Source organism: Rhinatrema bivittatum, chromosome 3 (assembly GCF_901001135.1).
Source record: "Rhinatrema bivittatum chromosome 3, aRhiBiv1.1, whole genome shotgun sequence".
NCBI classification, from domain to species: Eukaryota; Metazoa; Chordata; class Amphibia; order Gymnophiona; family Rhinatrematidae; genus Rhinatrema; species Rhinatrema bivittatum.
This window is the reverse complement of record NC_042617.1, coordinates 295631198-295650771: the sequence shown is the minus strand read 5'-3', so window position 1 is coordinate 295650771 and position 19574 is coordinate 295631198. Positions and strand designations below refer to the sequence as shown.

Sequence of the window (19574 nt, the reverse complement as noted above, 5' to 3'; positions counted from 1 at the left end):
AAAACCTCTTCTCTGTGGCTCTTATCAATAGGAAGGTGGATATGGTATATCTGGTCTAAAAGTCTCCCAAATTTGTGAAACAGCAGTTACTGCACCAATTTGTGGTAGTCATATTCACTCTCAAAAAGGCCAAGAGGTCCAGAAATCACTCCTCTGTGCCTTTCTTTCACCTCAGTGTCCACCATGTGGCATCTGGCATGGTCACTGTTGAGCCACCACTTCTTTTTTTTTTTTTTTATTTATTGCTTTTAAACTCAAATACAAGCATCCACTTGTTTAAGTAATCTTTAAGATACAGTTATAGAAATAAATTTAACATTGAAATACATTTGTCAAAGGATAAATTTCCACTGTACTTATATCAATAAAGGAAATACGGGAGAGCTTAAGAATAAAGAGCGACTATCATCAAGAAATATAATCTCATACATAAGGCTACCTGATTAGAGACCCCAACAATTATAATTGTTTATACACCGGAGCAATCATTTTTAACTAGGGTGAGAATGCGTGTCCAAAAAGGATCTTAACTGTGACAGTTCAAGAAACACGTATCTCTGCCCCCCCCAGAAGAAATACAGCATTTGCATGGGAACTGTAATTTAAAAAAGGCTCCCTTTTGATGCACTTCCTCTCTCATTGCCAGAAATAATTTCCTTCTTACTTGTGTTGGTTTTACAATATCTGGATAAAAACGTATCTTTTGACCAAAAAACAGTCTGATTGTTACAGAAATATTGTTTGAAAACGTTATTTTTATCCATTAAGAAGGCGAATGACACCAATAGTGGACTCCGATATGAAACTACCATTTCTTGAGAGGACTCCAATAGAGTAGTTAAATCCGGTAATGAATTTTCTTCCATGTTTTCTTGAACTGCTACATTGGGGTACAAGTAATATGCCTTGGTGATAACTGGTTTGACTTCCCCAGGTATTTTCAACCCTGGGAAGTATACAACTTAAATAAATCCGGAGGTGGTATATTATGGAAAACTGGAAAGTTTATAAATCTCAACTTATGTGCCCTCAGGCTATTCTCAATCTTTTCCAGTCTCATTGATGTTTCACTTTCACTCTGTACTAAGTTAAGCTGTATTTTCTCCATTGCAGCAAGCTGGTTCTCAGTTTTTTCCAATTTTACTTTTTGCTCTGCAAGTTAATTTGCATTTAATTTCACATTGTTCTTCACATCTCGTACTTCCTTCGTCAACCCCATTATAGCTTTCTCAAGAGATTGAAGTGCTAGCCAAATAGAGGAAAGAGTTATTTCTTCGTTAGGCTGCAGTATAGCTTTTTTTGAAACTTCCCGGTCTACACCTTCCCTTCCCCCACATGTTGCTTCTCCGTCACCATTACCCATTCCTGGCGCTCCTAGCATTACAGCGGTATTCAGACCCCCTCCTCCATTACCTCCACGGGGCTCTGGTTGCGTTTGCTCCTCGATGGTAAGTCCAATAGTTGTTTTCAAATGCCCTGCCGCTTCCAGCTCTCCTCGAAGATCTCTCAAGGGCTCAATGGTATCCTGCTGTCTCATACTTGCGCCATAACCGAGTGGTGTCTGCCTCCTCGGTAATCCGGGGCTCAATGATGTTTCGGCCTGGGGTGTTAGCCCATGCTCCTTGGGTTCCACCTCAGCGGCCCAGCCTCCCGGCGTTGGTGGGGGAAGGGTTGCAAAAAAATTCCTGATCCGGGGTTGGGTTGTTTCCAACGGTGTGGAAGTGTTTTCAACACACTGGACCCAAGCTTTACGCTTTGTATGGGGCATAGCCACGCCGAAATAGGTATAGGAAATAAATCGGATTGGAGCCTCCTGCAACCACGTCTATTCAGGACGCCATCTTGAAAAGCTCCTGAACCACCACTTCTAGTGTTGTAATGATATTATGCAAAGTGAGCCCTGGCAGATTGGAGAAGACCTCTTTATTCTGGCTTACCAACTGATCTAGATCCGCTTTCTGGGACATATAGAGTTGGTTCCCGAATGGTAATAATCATCCTAGGGTTTTCAGGCCAAAGTCCTGTTCTTGGACAGGGCTGCAAGATAATGTGACCCACTTCTTTAGGAGATTCACATGGAAGATCCATGCTGCTTTCCGTTTACCTCGTAATCTATGGAACTGATTTTCTCAGTTACCTCATATGAACCCAGCCAGCGGGACAACTTACTTTAGGAAGACAGTAGTAGCACCGGGATCCAGTCTCCAAGTTGGAAGACTTGTTGAACAGCAGGCTGACTATATTCCTGGAGTTGGGTAAACTGTTCTGCCTTAAGGTATAGGCAGGCAGTTTCTCCTTCCCTCCTTAGACATTCCTATATCTTGACCACATAGTCTACTACGTTCTGTCCAGAAATGGATCTCATGGATTACATCCAGGATCCCCCCTTGGCCTTCTCCTATATAGTAGTTCAAACTAGGAGGAGCCGGTTGAACTCTGTGGAACTTCCCGGATTGCAAACACATACGGCAACAACAGATCCCAGTTCTTTTCATCTTCCGTGACGAACTTCCTCAGCATTTGCTTGAGTGTTTTGTTAGCATTACAGTCCATTGGTTTGCAGATGGTAAGCTGAGGTCCTCAGAGTTTTTACCTCTAGGAAGATGCAAATCTGTTTTATCACCTTTGACACAAATAGGTTCCTTTAGTTGGTTAATATTTCCTTGGATAACTCCACCTGGGAGAAGATCTGTATTAGGGCCATTGCTATCATGGGCATCTTCATGTTTCATAGTGATACAGCCTCTGGATACCTGGTAGCATAATCCAGTATAATTAAAATGTATTTATTCCCTTGGTTGAACCTTTCTAAGGGACCTTTCATGTCCACAGCAATTCTCTCAAAGGGAAGTCTCTATGATGGACATTACTACCAGGGGAGCTGCTCTAATGCTAGCAGGCTTGGTTCGCTGACACATGGGGCAGGACTGACAATAGTCCTTGACCTTCTGCTAAAAGCCAGGTCAATAAAACTAGGCTAGGATTTCTGTCAAGTTTTATTTCCCAAGTGGTCTCCTAGCAGGTGGCCAAGGGCTAACTGCAGCACTTGTTGGTGATAAAGTTGGGGTACCAAAAGTTGTTCCAAGTTTCACCTTCAAGAATCCCCTGTTACGCGGTATACTAAGTCCTTCAGTATGAAAAGGGGGGGGGGGGTAATTGGGTTACTGCCTTTAGCCCCAGGGACTAGCTCTCCATCTATGACTTGTATATGTTCTCTGGCAAACAAGAGTTTCATCTTCTCTTTGGACTCATCTAAAGTTACCAGGATTCCCCTCCCCCACCCAATCTAAGGGAATAACTATGGGCTCCTGAGTGGGTTGGGGACCTTCATCTGATTCAGTCCCACCGCCCATGGCAGCCCCTAACTGCTGAGAATAATTAAGATTCTCCTGCCAACGTTGTCTATAGGGTTTAGGTATTTTAGGTTCTCGAAAGGGAAGACCTCCGGGAAAGATGGTTCATCCTTGTCAGAGCCAGCCAGACTGGTCAAAGGTAGCTTCAGAGAGTCCCAAAGTCTGGATAATCCTAAACCAGAACCCGGGATATGGGAGACAAAGGAGTACTCCAACTTCTATTTAACCTGTCCAACTGGGATTTTCAATATGAACTGGCTGTTTGGGTATTGGCATTGTTCTCCATGGATACAATCAATGGTTACTGTCTTCTCATAGTCTCTTGGTATCTTCTTGACCAGTCCCTCTAAATGAGGGATTTTATGCTTTCTGAATCCATGAAGGGCCTAGGTAGGGAAGCCATCTGTTTCCACTAGAAACACAAAGGTTGATAACTCTGAGCAGAGAATGTTCACAAAGTTGCAGAAATGGCAGGTCACCAAATTGATGTCCATGGGTTCATCCCCCACATGTTAAGTCATGGGCAAAGTGACCCCCCCTTTCTACAGTTGAAGCAAGGTAGTAGGCCTGGGTCCTGCAACTAGGGTAAAGAATCGGAACTGACTAGCCCCAAAGGTTGTTGCAGGGATCTCGCCTTTGGACTGTGGTGCTCCATGCCCTATAAAGATTACCTCTGACAATCACAGCTGCTCTGGCATCGACTGGACTTGAAAAAAAAAAAAAGGTATCAGCTACTTCCAAGGCAGTTTCCAGTTTGAGTTTCAGGTATTCACACTTCCACTTTCACATAGGATGATCCAGACCAGCTAGGAACTGCTTCAGTAGGACTAGCTTCGCTGCTTCATCTCCCTTCTTTCCCTCCAGCTGTAGCCATTTCCAGCCGACATCTTTGCCAGTAGAAAAGGCTCCTTGGACTCTCTCTGGGCTGGAGGATTCCCCGCTGGAATTGCTTCCCGTATACTTTGGGGGTACATGCGGCCCATTGGAGGATAGCAGCCTTAACCTCTGTGTAGCTGGCCCTGCCATCTGGGTTGGTAGCTTGGAATGTGTCCTGGCTGCTGCCTGTAAGCAGATTGCCTAAATAAGTATTCCACAAGGCTTCTGGCCAGCCCACAATCCGGGCAGTTCTCTCAAAAGTTGTGAGGAAACAGGATCTTCTCCTGGCACCATTTTAAGTATTACTGTAGATAAGGGCAGCAGCCAGGATGAAGCAGCTTGCATTGCTTGTGCTAACTGAGTCAGCAACAGCTGATTCTGGTAAATTGCTCTTGCAGTGACTGCTGCTGGGTGCCCTGGTTCTTTACCATGGTCTGTAGCTAATGCTATCCCTCTGCAAGGGCCTGCAGTATTTTGCTCCATTTCAGCTTACTGGTCTGCGGCCACACAGAGAGACTTTCTTGGAGGCCTTGCTCTGTTCAAGTGAAACACAAAAACAGTATCTTTTCCTTTTTCAGGAAGAAAGAAAGAAAACAAAAACCCTGGCCTGTTCAGCTCTGACTTACTAAATTCCCTGACTACCTGTGCAGGGCTATTCCCTTTAGCCCACTGTGGGAGTGAGAGGTCCCAAACATTAAAAAAAAAATAAAAATCATTTTTTTTCTGCTGCTGATGTGGATCCATGTCCTTAGTTTGGAGATACTGATTGTCAGGTTCTCAGCTTGAGTCTTTCCAGTTTCTAAATTAAACTTTATTTAAACACAGGAATAACAACTAGAGTTTTCAGTTTCATTTCACTGCAGAGTTTCAAAACTCAATCATAAGCTCTTCTCAATCATGGGCTATAGAGAATGAAAAGTTTTAAGGTCATCAATTCTAAGTAGTCACAAACAAGTTTGATTTCAGTACTCTCAGTACCCATAGAAATAAAACCAAGGATGCAATATGTTTCTGTAACTCAAGCATCAGAGCTTACTCTCAGGATCCAGCATGACTAAGTAGCCCTAGAGCTTCTGGGAAGTGTTCAAAGAATTCCCTTATCAAAGTCCAAGACCCAGTCTTGTTTCTTGGAGGCATGGCATCTGGTCCCTGTATCAAGCCCAATACTAGGTCTCTTCCCTTGCATATAACATGAGTTTGCCAGCACCAACAAGTGGCTCAGGGGGCAAGGTTGCACTCTCCCAGCCAGGCGGCCACTAGATCAAGACCAGCCCTGACAATGATTAAGCTTCCTTCCTTAAATTGGTTCAGCAAACTCAATTCTATTTTCACCTACTTAGAATAAAATTTTGAGACCACGAATAGCAAGTTGTTGGGGGACGCACTCCGCTTGTGGTGAAGATGAAGGCCCCCGTGCGCCGTGAACGGAGTGTGCTCCGCTCGCATCAAAGATAAAGGCCCTGGTGAGAGAGAATGTGTGTGTGTGAGAGAGGGGAGAGGGTGTGGGGGAGGGGAGGGGAGGGTGAGAGAGCGCATGGGAGGTAAGAGAGGGGGGGGGATGCTTGAGTGTGGGTTTCAGAGAGAGGGAGCCTATATGAGGAGATTGTGAAGGAGTATGTATGTGTGTGAGAGATTGGGAGCTTGTGTGTATGAAAAAGGGATTGTGTGTATGTGAGGGTGCTAGCCTGCATGAAGGGATTGTGTATATGAGACAGAGCCTGTGTGAAGGGGTGCATGAGAGAGAGGCATAGGTAGCCTGTATGAGGATGTATGTGTGAGAGAGAAAGGGAACTTGTGTGGGTGTGTATGCAAGAGAGAGGGCCCTGTATGAGGGGGATGTGTATGTGCGCGAGAGAGTGAGGGAGCCTGTATGAGGGTGTGTGTATGTGTAATAGAGAAAGGGAGCATGTGTATGAGAGAGGGAGGGACAGAGGGAGCCTGTGTGAGGGGCAGTACTGAGAACGGGGTCAAACTCTGGGACTGGCAATAGAGTGGAAGGGATTGAGCCTAGAAATGGAGAGGAGAGATACTGACAGGTGGAGGAAATGGGGCCTGAGAGGGCAAAGTGGCCAAGGGTGTAGGGAGAGCGATTGGAAGGGACACTCTTACAGTGAATTTCTAGGGAAATTCTGCTCAAAATATTTAAAATTCTGCATCCTCAAGTAATAACTTCTGTATTAAGTTAAATTGTAATTACTTAGACTGTCGTGTTATTTTGACCAATATAAAATTTTCAGAATTTTACGTTTTTGTGCACAGAATTCCTCCAGGAGTAAAGTTGCTTCACCCTCTATTGCCTCAGATACAAACTTAAGCTTTTACCACACAATGCTTATTTGCTTGCAAAAGTATGCAAATCAGCTCATTAATAATTGATCCTATGCAAACACAGCTTGCTTCAAAATTTGCAGGTCGCATTATTTGTAGGGACCTTTGTTTTCAGTTTTTATTTTATTTTTCCCTGGAATTTATCAGTGTTTATTATAACAAACAAAAGTTCTCCTGTTTTTGTTCATTCTAATAAACATTGTTAAATTCCTGGAGAAAAATAAAATAAAAACTTAAAATGTAGTTCCCTAATTATTTGATTGAAAATTATCTATACCTCAAGAAGTGTAGCTAACTATCCTCCCCACCCCCCCCCCGCAGCATTGGGACATTAACGCACGTTCAAATGCTTACAGGATATATCTTTAAAGGGCCTGCCTGGCCTGCATGCTGCTGTCCCCTACAGAGTATAAAATAAAAAAAAAAAAAAAACCTGAGGAACTATTTGACACACCCATGAGTCTGCCAAAGTAGAAAAAGTAATGTATAAAATTGCCAAGTTCCTGGACCTTGCCACACCCTCTTGCCAAACCCCACTCCCTTTGAGAAAAAGAAAAGTTATCCCCCCACCACCACACACCACCTCAGTACTTACAGCAAGTCTCCACAACACACCCCTAGGGCTGCAGGTCTGGCTACACCTTTTTAAAAATGGTGCCAGGCGGCCGCATAGACTTTTGCTTCTATGTAGCTGACAGAACCCGTTTTTTAAATAGTGACACTGGGCCCAGATGCACTTTGGGCTCCACTGAGAACTTATTAAAGTTCTAAAGGGGGGGGGGGAGGCTTGGGGGAAGTTTTTATTTTCTCAAAGGGGGTGGGAGGCCCAGGGCTGGGAATTTTCTTTTTTTTTTTTTTTTTACTTTGGCCATCTTGTGGGATGGTGAGAGAGGTGGGACAAGGGGAGGTCTCAATAGACTGTCAGGCATATTTACACTACCAGGGTGGGGCGGAGGCTGGTGGTAGGATGCAGACCACTTGGCCCTTTGTAGGATGATGGTCCAGGGATGTGGGGCCACCTTCATGCGGTGATCTTTTGGGTCATCTAAGCTGCTGTATTTTTTCCCCCATGGTATTTTACCGCTGGGGAAAATAGTGTATTAGTAAATAGATCCCTTAGATTGTAAGCCCTTTGGGGACAGGGAAATATCTAATGTACCTGAATGTAACTTGCCTTGAGCTACCAATGAAAGGCATGAGTTAAATCCAAATAAATAAAATAAAAATAAATAGAAATTCCTTTTTGTATGGAAAATTTCATTTTCCTATAATTTGCTGAAGCCTTTTAAATATTTGACTATTTCTATCTTCATCCTCCTCTTCCCCCTTATCCTTCTTTCCTTCAGCGATTACATACTGAGTGGCTTAAGTCTTTCTTTGTAGGACTTGCATTGCAGGCCATGTGTCATTAAGTAATTCTTTTCTGAACTTCAGAACTGAAAACAATATTCTCAGTGGATTCCCACAAATGAGCTATACAGAGGCAAGGGTGTTTAATATCCATGTTAATATCATTACTTAAGCAGCCAAGCATACTGTTGCTTTATTGCATTGACTGGCTACGTTCAGATCGATCATCTAAGATTATTCCCAAATATTTTTCTTTAACAGCTTCCAGTTCTTATTCTTCTACATGGTATGTAACTAGTGGAATTTTATGCCCCAAATGCCTAATTTTACACTTTTTAGTAGTAAAGCTAATTGTCCAAATCTTTGACCATTCTTCCAGCTTTTTTTCAAATCCTTGTGAGGGAGTATATAAGAAACTCCCTCAGAATACCTTAAAGGACCGGCCACAACTATCTGGCCTGGCCCTCCGTAAGACCCAAGCTAGCAAGGGATTCTGGGCCTGGGGAAGATCCCTGCAGCCTAGCATAAGAAGGCAGGGCCCAGAAGAGTGGAAAAGGCCTCAGAGAGCAGGCAGGAAGGCAGCCTAAGCCTGAACTGCTTATATTTGACTGTTTGTTAATACACGGAACTGCTGAGGTAAGCGGCCTTTACGATGTATTTTGTTTTGTCTGTAAATAGTCTTTTGTTTGTGTGGAAGCAGCCAGAGTTTGGCCTTGCTTTTGTACTCCTGGCTATTTCTCACCCATGGCGCTCCCATGGTCCCTTTTCATTTTTTTTTTCACTCCTTCCACCATGTCCATTGTTACAGTTTTTTGTATAATCTCCAGACAAGTGTGTTTTTTGAAGTTAACCAAGGGGTCTGTAGTTGCCCCCTGCCCCTTTTTTCCTACTTTTTGTATAGCAAAACTACATCTGCTATCCTCTAATTCCTCGGAACGTCCCCCATCTTCAAGGATACACTGAACAGAGATATTAGGGTACGAACAGCACATATTTTAGGTCTTTTAGTAACCTATAAAGACTCTTTGCTCTCAGGAGGCAGTAACTTTTTAAACTAGAAAGCTACATTTTCTCTGTCATTGGGGTAAAAACTGAACAAAACCCACAATCCAGCATGTTTTAGAGATTAATTCTCCTATTTTGCTTCTTCTTCCTAGGCACCGCCTGCCCAAAGAGCAGTGGTGGCTGAAGCTGCGCCCCATCCTGAAGATTCTGGCAAAATACAACATCAGCTTGGACACCTCTGAGAAGACACAAATTGAACACATCACTCGCAAGAGAGTGTCCGCCGAGTCTCACATCTGAGACTCCTGAGGGGATGCTGCACAGCCTGAGCACCTGCCATGCAACCGCCATCTTGTACAGCACCGTGTATGCCGACAGTACTCTCCAGAAATAATATAAATGCTCCCTTTCGAAAGTGTGTACTAAGAGACCTTGGTCTTATGCTCTAGAGCATTTCAGCTCATGTCACGAGAACACTGAAGTATATACATACATTCATTCATATATATATCAAGCATGGGGGGTTACTAGCTGATTCTAGGTCATTGGGACAGGTGGGGCTAGTTCTGTTCTTTTTCTAATCCTATTATATATGCAGAATTGTAGTCCTGGTTTTCACAGGACACTTGGTGCAACAAGCCTAGCTCACTTTGTTCTTGATGACCTGGAGCTGTTTCATAAACCCCCGCACCCCCCAGCAGAAACAGCAGGTCATTCACATTTCTGTTTGAAATCACAAGTGCTTATGTGTGCAGTGAATGGATGTTGTGTTTTTTTTTTTCACTGCAGTGCAACAGAATAAATCCAATTTCACTTGACAGATGTTTTGCTGAGGCAGTAAGCCAATCTTTGCTTCCAGTCTCAGATTATTCTCTAATTCAACCCAACTTTACAGCAAATAATTAAAACAATTTTTTCACTAAAAGGATCTTTAAAATATTTTCAGCACAAATAGGTTCTTATAGTGTAATTTCACTAGAATTGGGGGATTTGTAATATCATATCAGGTGTATGGTATAGAAAACCTAGTACTGTATGTATATACTTATACCCTCTCATGACTTTGTAAGACACAGCTGTGCATTCTGTTCTTGGCATGGGTAGAAAATGGACAACCATTGCGTCATCTGCTTCATTTTGTACTGTAGTGGCAGTGTTATGATAGTCTGACCCGCTGTGGGAATGGGGTGGGACAGGATGATAGTGTGAGTGAGCTGCTGCTAAGGTACAAAATGGAGGGAGCAGGCTCGAAGGTCAACTAGCTTGCAATCCTCTGGGCCATCTAAAATGCGGTCCAGCCTGCAGCCATCTTGCTGAACAAAAGACCTTAAATACATCACATGGTAAGTTCTAGCACCTGAATACTCCCATTCAGTCACTGCTATATAATGTAGGCAATTCTGTCTGTCTACTTGTTAGAAACTTAAGATCACTTCATCCTAGCCAGCTCAGCTAGCTTTATGCATTACCCAAAGGTGTGTGTATGTGGTCCAATGCAGTTGAAATTAAAAGTTGTTTTCTCCATAACTCAAGGTTTGTAAAGTGCAAAAGAACATTAGTTTCCTCCCTTTCCCTTTCCCTTCCCCTCCCCCTGTGGGGGTGGTCCAGCTCCTCGTAGGAATCTACATCCCCCTCCTTAACTGTTTCCTGATGGTGTTGGATGGGTTCAGAGGATAGCTGGCTATGCAACAGCTGCAAGAATGCTGCAGAACTATAGACAAATGTACAGGTCCAGTCAAGTGCATATAAGATAACACACCACATAACATTTTAAGGTCAGTGCACTGTTTCACCTACCTTCAAAATACAGTATACCCCATAAACTGGAGCAGATGCACAAAAAATCCGTATTCTAATCCTTTACCAAAATCTTAAGTACATATTTTCTTACTTTCCAAAATGATTCATAAAAAATGTTTTAAAAAAACAGCACCCAAAGGTGCACCAGCACAGCACTAGTGTTTTGGCACATAGTACCTGCCTCCGGGGAAATGTAATCCAAATATATTCAAGAAACTACTGCAGTCACTCGTTTCTGTAGAACACACATCTTCCCAAAAATTGCTACAATCATTTGGCTACACAGAAATAAAAGTTAACAAATAAAGTAAAATATATCTAAGGTGATACCTTTTTCTTGGATTAACTTACTACATTTGACTAGCTTTTGAGAGCTAATAACCTCTTCTTCAGGACACAAGTCAGATGAGCAAAAGATGACATTGCCATAGCAGTGATGAACTTATTTTATTTATTTACTTATTTAAATCCCCGCACCCTCCACAGTTCAGGGCAGGTTACCACATTAACATCCATAATTAAGAGACAGCACATGGGTAAAACAAGTCAAAACATCCAGACCAAATACAAAAATACTGCTGCAATTACATAACAATGAGCGTCTAATCTAGTGTCCTGGGGGTTAATGGTGGAGCAAAAATTATAAGAACATTAACCACCTTCTTTCATTATTCAGACCATTTGGTGGCATTGTATGCAAATCATAAATCCACTTTTGTTCAAAGTAGTAATTGATTAAAGTCGCTGCCCCATAAAGGGGGCTGGATACAATCTATCATGGTAAACATAAGTCCTCAAATTGATGATTCTTAATCATACAGTGAGCTACTAAGGCACTTCCATCCACCCTTGTCAAAGATTGCTTCTATTATTAGCAGTCATCCTTGTCTTTTATAGCTTGTCTCATTTTACTAAAATATAGAAACACACAGGGATACTAACAGCATATACTGTATAACTCTTAGCTATCACATGAACTGGTGAAATTAAGTGAGATATCTGACCTCTGGTATAGTAAAAATGGTCCCCTTAAAGGACTGAAGGCTTGCTGACCACCAGCTGCATTTTGAATGGCCAAGTGAAACCACAGCCTTTGCTGACCTATTCATATGTTTTAACCAAAAACCTGACTTTACCAAATGATTCCCACTTGTTTTTCCCTCTCTTAAACACAAAAAATAGGAGGGGCATTAAATACTGCATGTACTCCCAACACATTCCAGTGCTACAGCCATTACAATTGAGACATGGGTTGAAAACACTACGTTAACCTTCAAATATTGATGTGAAATGTTATGTTATATCCACTTGACTTATTATTTGATGTAGTACAGGGGTGGCCAACTCTGATCCTTAAGCCACAAACAGGCCTAGTTTTCAGAATATCCACAATGAATACGTATGAAATAAATTTTACATATAATGGAAGCAGTGCATGCACATCTATCTCATGCGTATTCATTGTGGATATCCCAAAACCAGGCCTGTTTGTGACTCTTGATGACCAGAGTTAGCCATCCATGGTGTAGAAAAACTTTAGACATATATAGTACAAGTTTATTTTCTACATCTTGGGGTATAGTTCCCTCTGTTTTACAACCCTGGGTGCATTTCAACCTAATGGAGTTTTGGTCAACTGCACTGAAGGGCCTCTAGCCAGGCCAAGTTCTATTCCACAAATTTCTTTCATAATTGATCATGCAGGTAGAACTGGATGTCAAATGTATGTGCAAATCTACACAGAGATTGCTCTGGGCAATGTTACTGTCTCCTAGTTGAAAGATCTCCCACTATTCTAGGCAGGAAGGCTTATGTTATTGGATTTGGAAGTTAATACTTTTGGAATTAAAAGTGGTCTTTTTTCTTCTCATTTTTAAACATATATTTATGTGTGTGTGTCTGTGAGAACATAAGATTTGCCATATTGAGACAGACTAAAGGTCCATCAAACCCAGTATCCCGTGGCCAATACAGAATTATAAAAAGTTGATAGATTCCATGCTGTTTATCCCAGGGATAAGCAGTGAATATCCCTGTCCACCTTAATAATGGCTTATGGATTTTTCATTCAAGAACTTGTCCAAACCTTTTTTCAAACCCAGTTGCATTGACAGTTTTTACCACATCCTCCGACAATTAATTCTAGAGTTTAATTATGCATTGAATAAAAAAAAAAAAAGTTCTCTTATTTGCCTTAAATGTTTTTCCTAGTAACTTCATTTGCGGCTCCTGGTCTTTGTACTTTTTCAAAACGATTCATGTTTACCTGTTCCACACCGCTCATAATTTTATAGACCTATATCACATCTCCAATCAGCCATCTATTCTCCAAACTGAACAGCCCTAACCTCTTTAACCTTTCCTCATAGGGGAATTGTTCCATGCCCTTTATCATTTTGATCGCCCTTCGGTGTAGCTTTTCTAATTATGATATCTTTTTTGAGATACAGTGACCAGAACTGCGCACAGTACTCCAGGTGTGGTTGCACCATGGAGCGATTCAGAGGCATTATGATGTTTTCTGTTTTATTCTTCATTCCTTTTCTAATAATTCCTAGCAATTTATTTGCTTCCTTGTCTGCTGCCGCGCATTGAGCAGAGGTTTCAACATATCCATGATTATGCCTAGATCCTTTTTCCTTGGTGGTGACTCCCAATGTGGAACCTTGCATTGAGTAGCTGTAATTTGGATTGCTCTTCCCTACATATCATCTATCATTTCGATGCCTATTCTCCTAGTCTCGCAAGGTCCTCTTGCAATTTCTCACAATCCTTTTGTGATTTAATAACTTTGAATAATTTTGTATCATCAACAAATCTAATCACCTCACTCATCATCCCAATCTCTAAGTCATTTATAAATATGTTAAAAAGCATTGGTCCCAGTACAGAGCCCTGGGATTACTCCATTATTCACCCTTCTCCATTGAGCAAATTGACCATTTAGCCCTACTCTGTTTTCTATCTTTTAACCACGTCTCAGTCCACAATAGAAAATTGCCTTCTATCCATGATTTTTTTAAATTTCCTCAAACTCTCTCATGAGGTATTTTTTCAAGTGCTTTCTGAAAATCCAGATACACTATATCAACTAGCTCGCCTTTATCTACATGTTTATTCACGCATTCAAAACAAGTAGCAGATTGGTGAGGCAAGACTTCCCTTGGCTAAATCCATGATGGCTTTGTCCCATTAAACTATGACTATTTATTGTATGTGTTAAGTATTTTGTCCTTTATAAGAGTTTCTATTATTTTTCTCAGCACTGACAGGCTCACTGGCTTGTAGTTTTCTGGATCACCCCTGGAACCCTTCTAGTTTACAAATTACTAATAGTAAGTTTACAGTTTCATTTTTTATTTTTCAGCACTCTGAAATATATATCATCTAGTCCTGGTGATTAGTTTGTCAGTTTGCTCTATTTCTACTTCGGGGTTCATTGAGATTTGCTTCAGGTCCTGTGAATCATCACCTTTAAATATCCCTTCTGGCAGGAGTATCTGCCGTATATCTTCCTCACTAAAAACCAAAGCAAAGAATTAATTTAATCTCTCTGCTATAGCCTTGTACTCTTTTAATGCCCCTTTTACCCCATGATCATCTAATGGTCCAACTCACTCCTTCACAGGCTTGGTGCTTGGAATGTGCCTGAAAGCGATTTTATTATGAGTTTTTGGTTCCACAGCAAGCTGCTTTTCAAATTTTCCTTGCCTTCCTCATCAATGTTTTGCATTTAACTTGCCAGTGCTTATGCTATTTTCTTCATTCGGATCCCTTTTCCATTTTTTGAAAGATGTTCTTTTGTCTAGAATAGCCTCTCTCACATCGTCTTTAAGCATTGCTGGTAATCGTTTTTAACTTTCCTTCCACCTTTTTTAATACATGGAATACTATCTTGGAAGCCCAGGTCACATGTATTTTTAAATAACATCCATGCCTGCTGTAAACGCTTAATCTTTGCAGTTGCTCTTTTCAAATTTTTCCTAACCATTTTCCACCTTTTATCATAGTCTCCTTTTTAAATGTTAAATGCTATCGTAGTAGATTTCCTTAGTGACCTCCCTCCAGTTATGAAGTGTATATGTACGGGTGGGGTGTGTGGGTGAGACTGTACATAGAGTACTGTATACAGTTCTACTTACCATATCTCAAAAAAAATATAGCTGAACTTGAAAAGGCACAGAGAAGGGTGACCAAAAAGGGATTGGAACAGCTCCTCTATGAGGAAAGACCAAAGAGGTTAAGACTGTTCAGTTTGAAGAAGAAACAGCTGCAGGTGGATATGATAAAATCATGAGTGGAGTAGAACTGATAAATGTGAATCAGTTATGTATTCTTTCAAAAAAATACAATCAATGGGATACTTCATGAAGTTAGTAAATAGCACATTTAAAATAAATAGAAAACTTTTTTTTTCACTCAATGCATACTTAAGCTCTGGAAATAATTGCTGGAGAATATGGTAAAGGCAGTTATTATAGCTGGGTTTAAAAAGGTTTGAACAAGTTCCTGGAGAAATCCATAAACTGTTATTAACCAGGTAGCCTTGAGGAGAGCTACTACTTATCCCTGACATTAGTATCTTGGCATCTATCTGCTATTTCGGATCGTGCAAGGTACTTTTGATCTGACCCAATATGGCAATTCTTATGTTCTTCTAGATCAGGGCCAGGCAACTCCAGTCTTAAAGTACCACAAGCTAATCGGGTTTTTGGGATATCTATAATGCATATGCATAAAATAGATTTGCATGCAGCGGAGTCAGGGCATGTATAAATGCATCTTGTGCATATGCAGTAGGAATATCTGAAAATCTGCCTGGCTTGTGCCACTCAAGGATTTCCTACCCCTGATCTAGATATGCATCTATAGTTACATACATGTTTATATAGTATATATATTTCAAGTCTAATGTACGGCACTGGACCTTTAGACCCATATCCTGTAGATATCTAGTCTTTCTCCCTGCTCTCAAAATACATCTACTATACAAATCTCCAGGGGAAAAAAACCACTGTCAAAAATTATAATTAGAGATATTGGCATCATTCAACCCACAAGAGGTGTTCCTGGGTACGGGAGTGGGGTGGGATTTGCACTTACGCACACGCTTTTGAAATTTAAAATTAGTAATAATTTATTTGATTTTATATCCCACCTTTCAGCCACTTCAAAGTGGATTAGGTTCATGTATGTGCATTTTTGGGAGGTGGGGAACTACTTCCTCCCTCCAGTGCTTGCAAGTCCCCATGCACCTGCAAGCAAATGTTCAAAAGGGGAACTCTACACCCCCCCCCCCTTCTCTTTCGAACATTCAGAGGAGCATAAATTCTTGCGAATCCTCCTAGGTTACAGGTGAAATCCCCCAAGCTTGCTTTAGTGCCTGCCCCAGACCTGCCCCTTTTCCCGCACAGGTAAAAGTAGTCCCGCTGTCAGAGTACGCGCGCATTTACCCACGTTCGCAGCGGGTCATTTTCCAACTGCACTTTTATGGGGACAAAAATACATTTATCCGCATACAATCTTTTGAAAATTGCCCCCTTCACATGCTCTCTAGCGACATAAGGACAATGTTCAAAGCCATTTCCACTGGTAACCAGCGACTTGTGCATGTAAATGGACTGTCTGACAGCAGCCCTCCCTCAAATCGGCTAAACGTCTGTGCGTTGTTCCAAAATGCGCAAGCTGTTTACCCACATTTTTGGGGGTGGGGGGGGGTTTCCCATGGGTACGTGTTGAACGGGATTAGAAAATAACAGGTGGGAACTGCATTTTCCACTCTAAATGCCTTTTCTTCCGTGAAAAGAGATCTACCCACGCAAAAAGCGGATGCAAATGCCTGCAGATACGTTGTACCTGCAACTCCTTTAAAGTGAAAGTTCCTGCACGGTCTGTCTCTGACAAGTGGTGCAAAGGCCACATGTAAGAAGTACCCGCGGACTTTGTCCTAAGGTGGAATGTCTGGAAATTTCCCCCCCAAAAATGAATGCAGAGGTGGTTAGGTAAAGGAGTCATAGTGATCACCAGTCTGGGAGACGTTTCCCTGCAAACTCTCTAAATTGAAGGTAATCCTCTGGAGGGCAAATTTCTAAGCCAGGGCCCATGGGTAAAACCGCATTTTACCCGTGGAACTGGGCTCTCTGAAAATTGCCCACCCTGCATGCGCATACATGAGAACTTTCTGGCTTTCACCTGGAGATGGTGGGAATTTCAAGCACTTGCTGTGTCCTGGGGGAGGGGGAACACTAGAAAGCTCTGGGCCCCTCTCTTTATTGCCATGCCTGGGAGCTTTTGAGTTCTGCTCACCCTGCCATGAGTGGGGAGAGGGAGGTGCATGTGCAGGCTTTGTCTCTTCCTCCACTCCTCCAAAGGAATTCGTTCCTTCTTAATTTATATTCTCTACCAGATAATAAAATAGTTTACAACTTATGGTGTGACTGGCGTGATTTTCTGGCTTGGTGTCTCTTCTTTTTTTTTTTTCCTCGTTCTCTATCCTTATTTATATTCCTTGATTTATTTTCTGTTTCTCTCTTCCGTTTTCTTTTCTGTTTCAGTTCTATCTTTGCTTAACAGCTAGCCTCCTGTATATTAGAAGCTGGTAGCAAAAAAATAATTAAAATTAAAGGATGACCATCATATAAAGTTGTGCATATTAGTCATTTGCGACAGGATTAAAGTGCACATGGAGTTAATAATCATTGGTCACTTAACGGTTTGTCTTCCTCATATAACAAAATTATCCACAGTATTTTTAAAGAATTTTTTGTATGCATATAAAAGAGATATCTCAGACAAGTAACGTCTGTGAAGGTCTATCTCGTAGGCATACAAGATGGAACTTCATAGACATTACCTGTCTGAGATAAGTTATATGAAGGTCATCCTTCAATTTGAAGTATTTTGTGCTACCAGTTTCTAATGTACAGAGGGCTAGCTGTCATGCATTGATTGATTACTCTCATGTAAGGATCTTCCTTAACTTCATTTCTATCTTTGCCTTCCTTCTGTACCTCTTCCCTTCAGCAGTAGATACTTTAATCAATAAGAGTCACCAGTGGTGTCCCTTAAACAGGTAGGAGCTCCTTTTTGGGAACGTGTATAATCATGCATGCCTCTATGTCCCAGCTCCAGCATGAGCTCTGGAGTGTGGTGATCAAAGGGCATCATGTAGGGTATGGATAAACGGGCCCTGTTGTGGGCGATGTACACAGCACCTCCTCATCGCCCCCTCCCCCTTCTGAGCTTCCTCCTTCCAACTTCTGCCCCATGCCAAGTGAGATGGGGAGAGCATGTCCTTACCACTGGATGTGACTCAGTCTGAGTGTTGGCAGCAGCAGTACTGTAGTAGCTCTGGCTGCCATATGTAGCAGCCAACATAACTGAACCGGTGGCCCACTGGCTGTATCTAGAGGGAAGGAGCCCATTATGTCAAGTTCCTGTCATCTCCACCCCCCCCCCCCCCCACCACCACGCTCCTTTTTGTTTTAAAATTTGGAGGAGAGATTGAAGGGGAGTTCATGTGAGACCAAGGTGAGGTACTCTGCTAGCATGTAGTTTATATGTAGGGATTTATAGTAGCCTGGCTTGTTCCATTTTTCTAATAGAAAGTGCATTGGTGTTTTACGGCCTGGTGTAATATTTGTAATGTTGCCTTTTCATAGGTTGGATCAGGGCTGGTGCAAGAGGATTAGGTGCCCTAAGCAAGCCTTCTCCCTTGCACCTCTACTCCTGCGCCCCGGCCGTGCCACCACCCCCTGGTCTCGGCCCCGACTCCTACATCGTTCTCAATCACTTCTAGTAAAACTACTATAAAATGATTTGATAGCCTCATTCAATTAATTCTATATGACTATGAGAGTGAAGTCTGGAATATATAGGAAGGGACAGAATGTCAATATAAATCCTGCACTTCCAGTTCTCTAACTCTGTGCATTCACTGAAATTCCCCCAAACAATGGAGCTTGGATGTTTCCCTTATAGCTCATCATACTAAAAGATATTTTCAAATTCTGGTGTCACCTCACAGTAACAACAGCATAAACACCTTCCACTGCCAGACACATTGTGAACTAATACAAAACACCACAAAAAAAGACACTCAAAATCTATACTGCAATCCTATCATAACATATCAGTAATAACACCAAGGACTCAAACAACAATAACCCTACCTGTGAAAAAGCAAGGGTAAATATTACACTGGGTCCTAGAATACCAATACACCACCTACTGAGGAAACAAAACAAACCCGATTGCTATAGATCCCTAAACAGACACACTACAAGCTAGCAGAATCTCTCGTCATGGTCACACACACAGAGCAGAAACAGGCCCTCACTAAATACAGAATACAAAATAAAGGAGCATAAATTTAATAAAAAACTGAAATGGAAACCAAGAAGCCAGACTCTGTGTATTAACAATGGAAAAACAGAACCACCATTCCTCATAAAACAAATAAAATCAAGAAACATAAAGCATCAGTTATAATAGTAAAACCATACTAATAAAAGAATATTTTAAAACTACTGCTAAATAGAATTTCTATTAATTAAAATCATATACATTTACAATTTCCCAAACACCAATAAAATATTTCAATTAAATAATTAAAACTAATAAGGATTTTAAAAAGACCCTACTGTCCATACGTGGGAGCTCTTAATTTCCAGTCACCCTGATATTGCCGAGGATTAGGAGGTTATCCTCTCTCTCTCATACATATTCACATGTCCATTCTCTCTCACACATACACACACATTCATGCTCTTATACCCACCATAACCTCTCTCTCTCATAAACACTGACACACTCTCAGGCTCTAAGACACTCTCTCCCCCTCCACAACCCCCCCCCCTTCCT

General features: G+C 41.7%; 1 protein-coding gene across 2 annotated transcripts in view; it reads left to right on the top strand.

Moving 5' to 3' along the window:
• Window positions 1-12582, top strand: part of PFKM (phosphofructokinase, muscle) — a 171063-nt gene extending 158481 nt beyond the window's left edge. For both annotated transcript variants that reach the window (XM_029594992.1, XM_029594993.1), the window contains exon 23: window positions 9065-12582. In XM_029594992.1, the coding sequence (XP_029450852.1) occupies window positions 9065-9212 (148 nt within the window). In that variant the 3' untranslated portion in view covers window positions 9213-12582. The remainder of the gene's footprint in view (window positions 1-9064) is intronic.
• Window positions 12583-19574: the final 6992 nt, after the last annotated feature.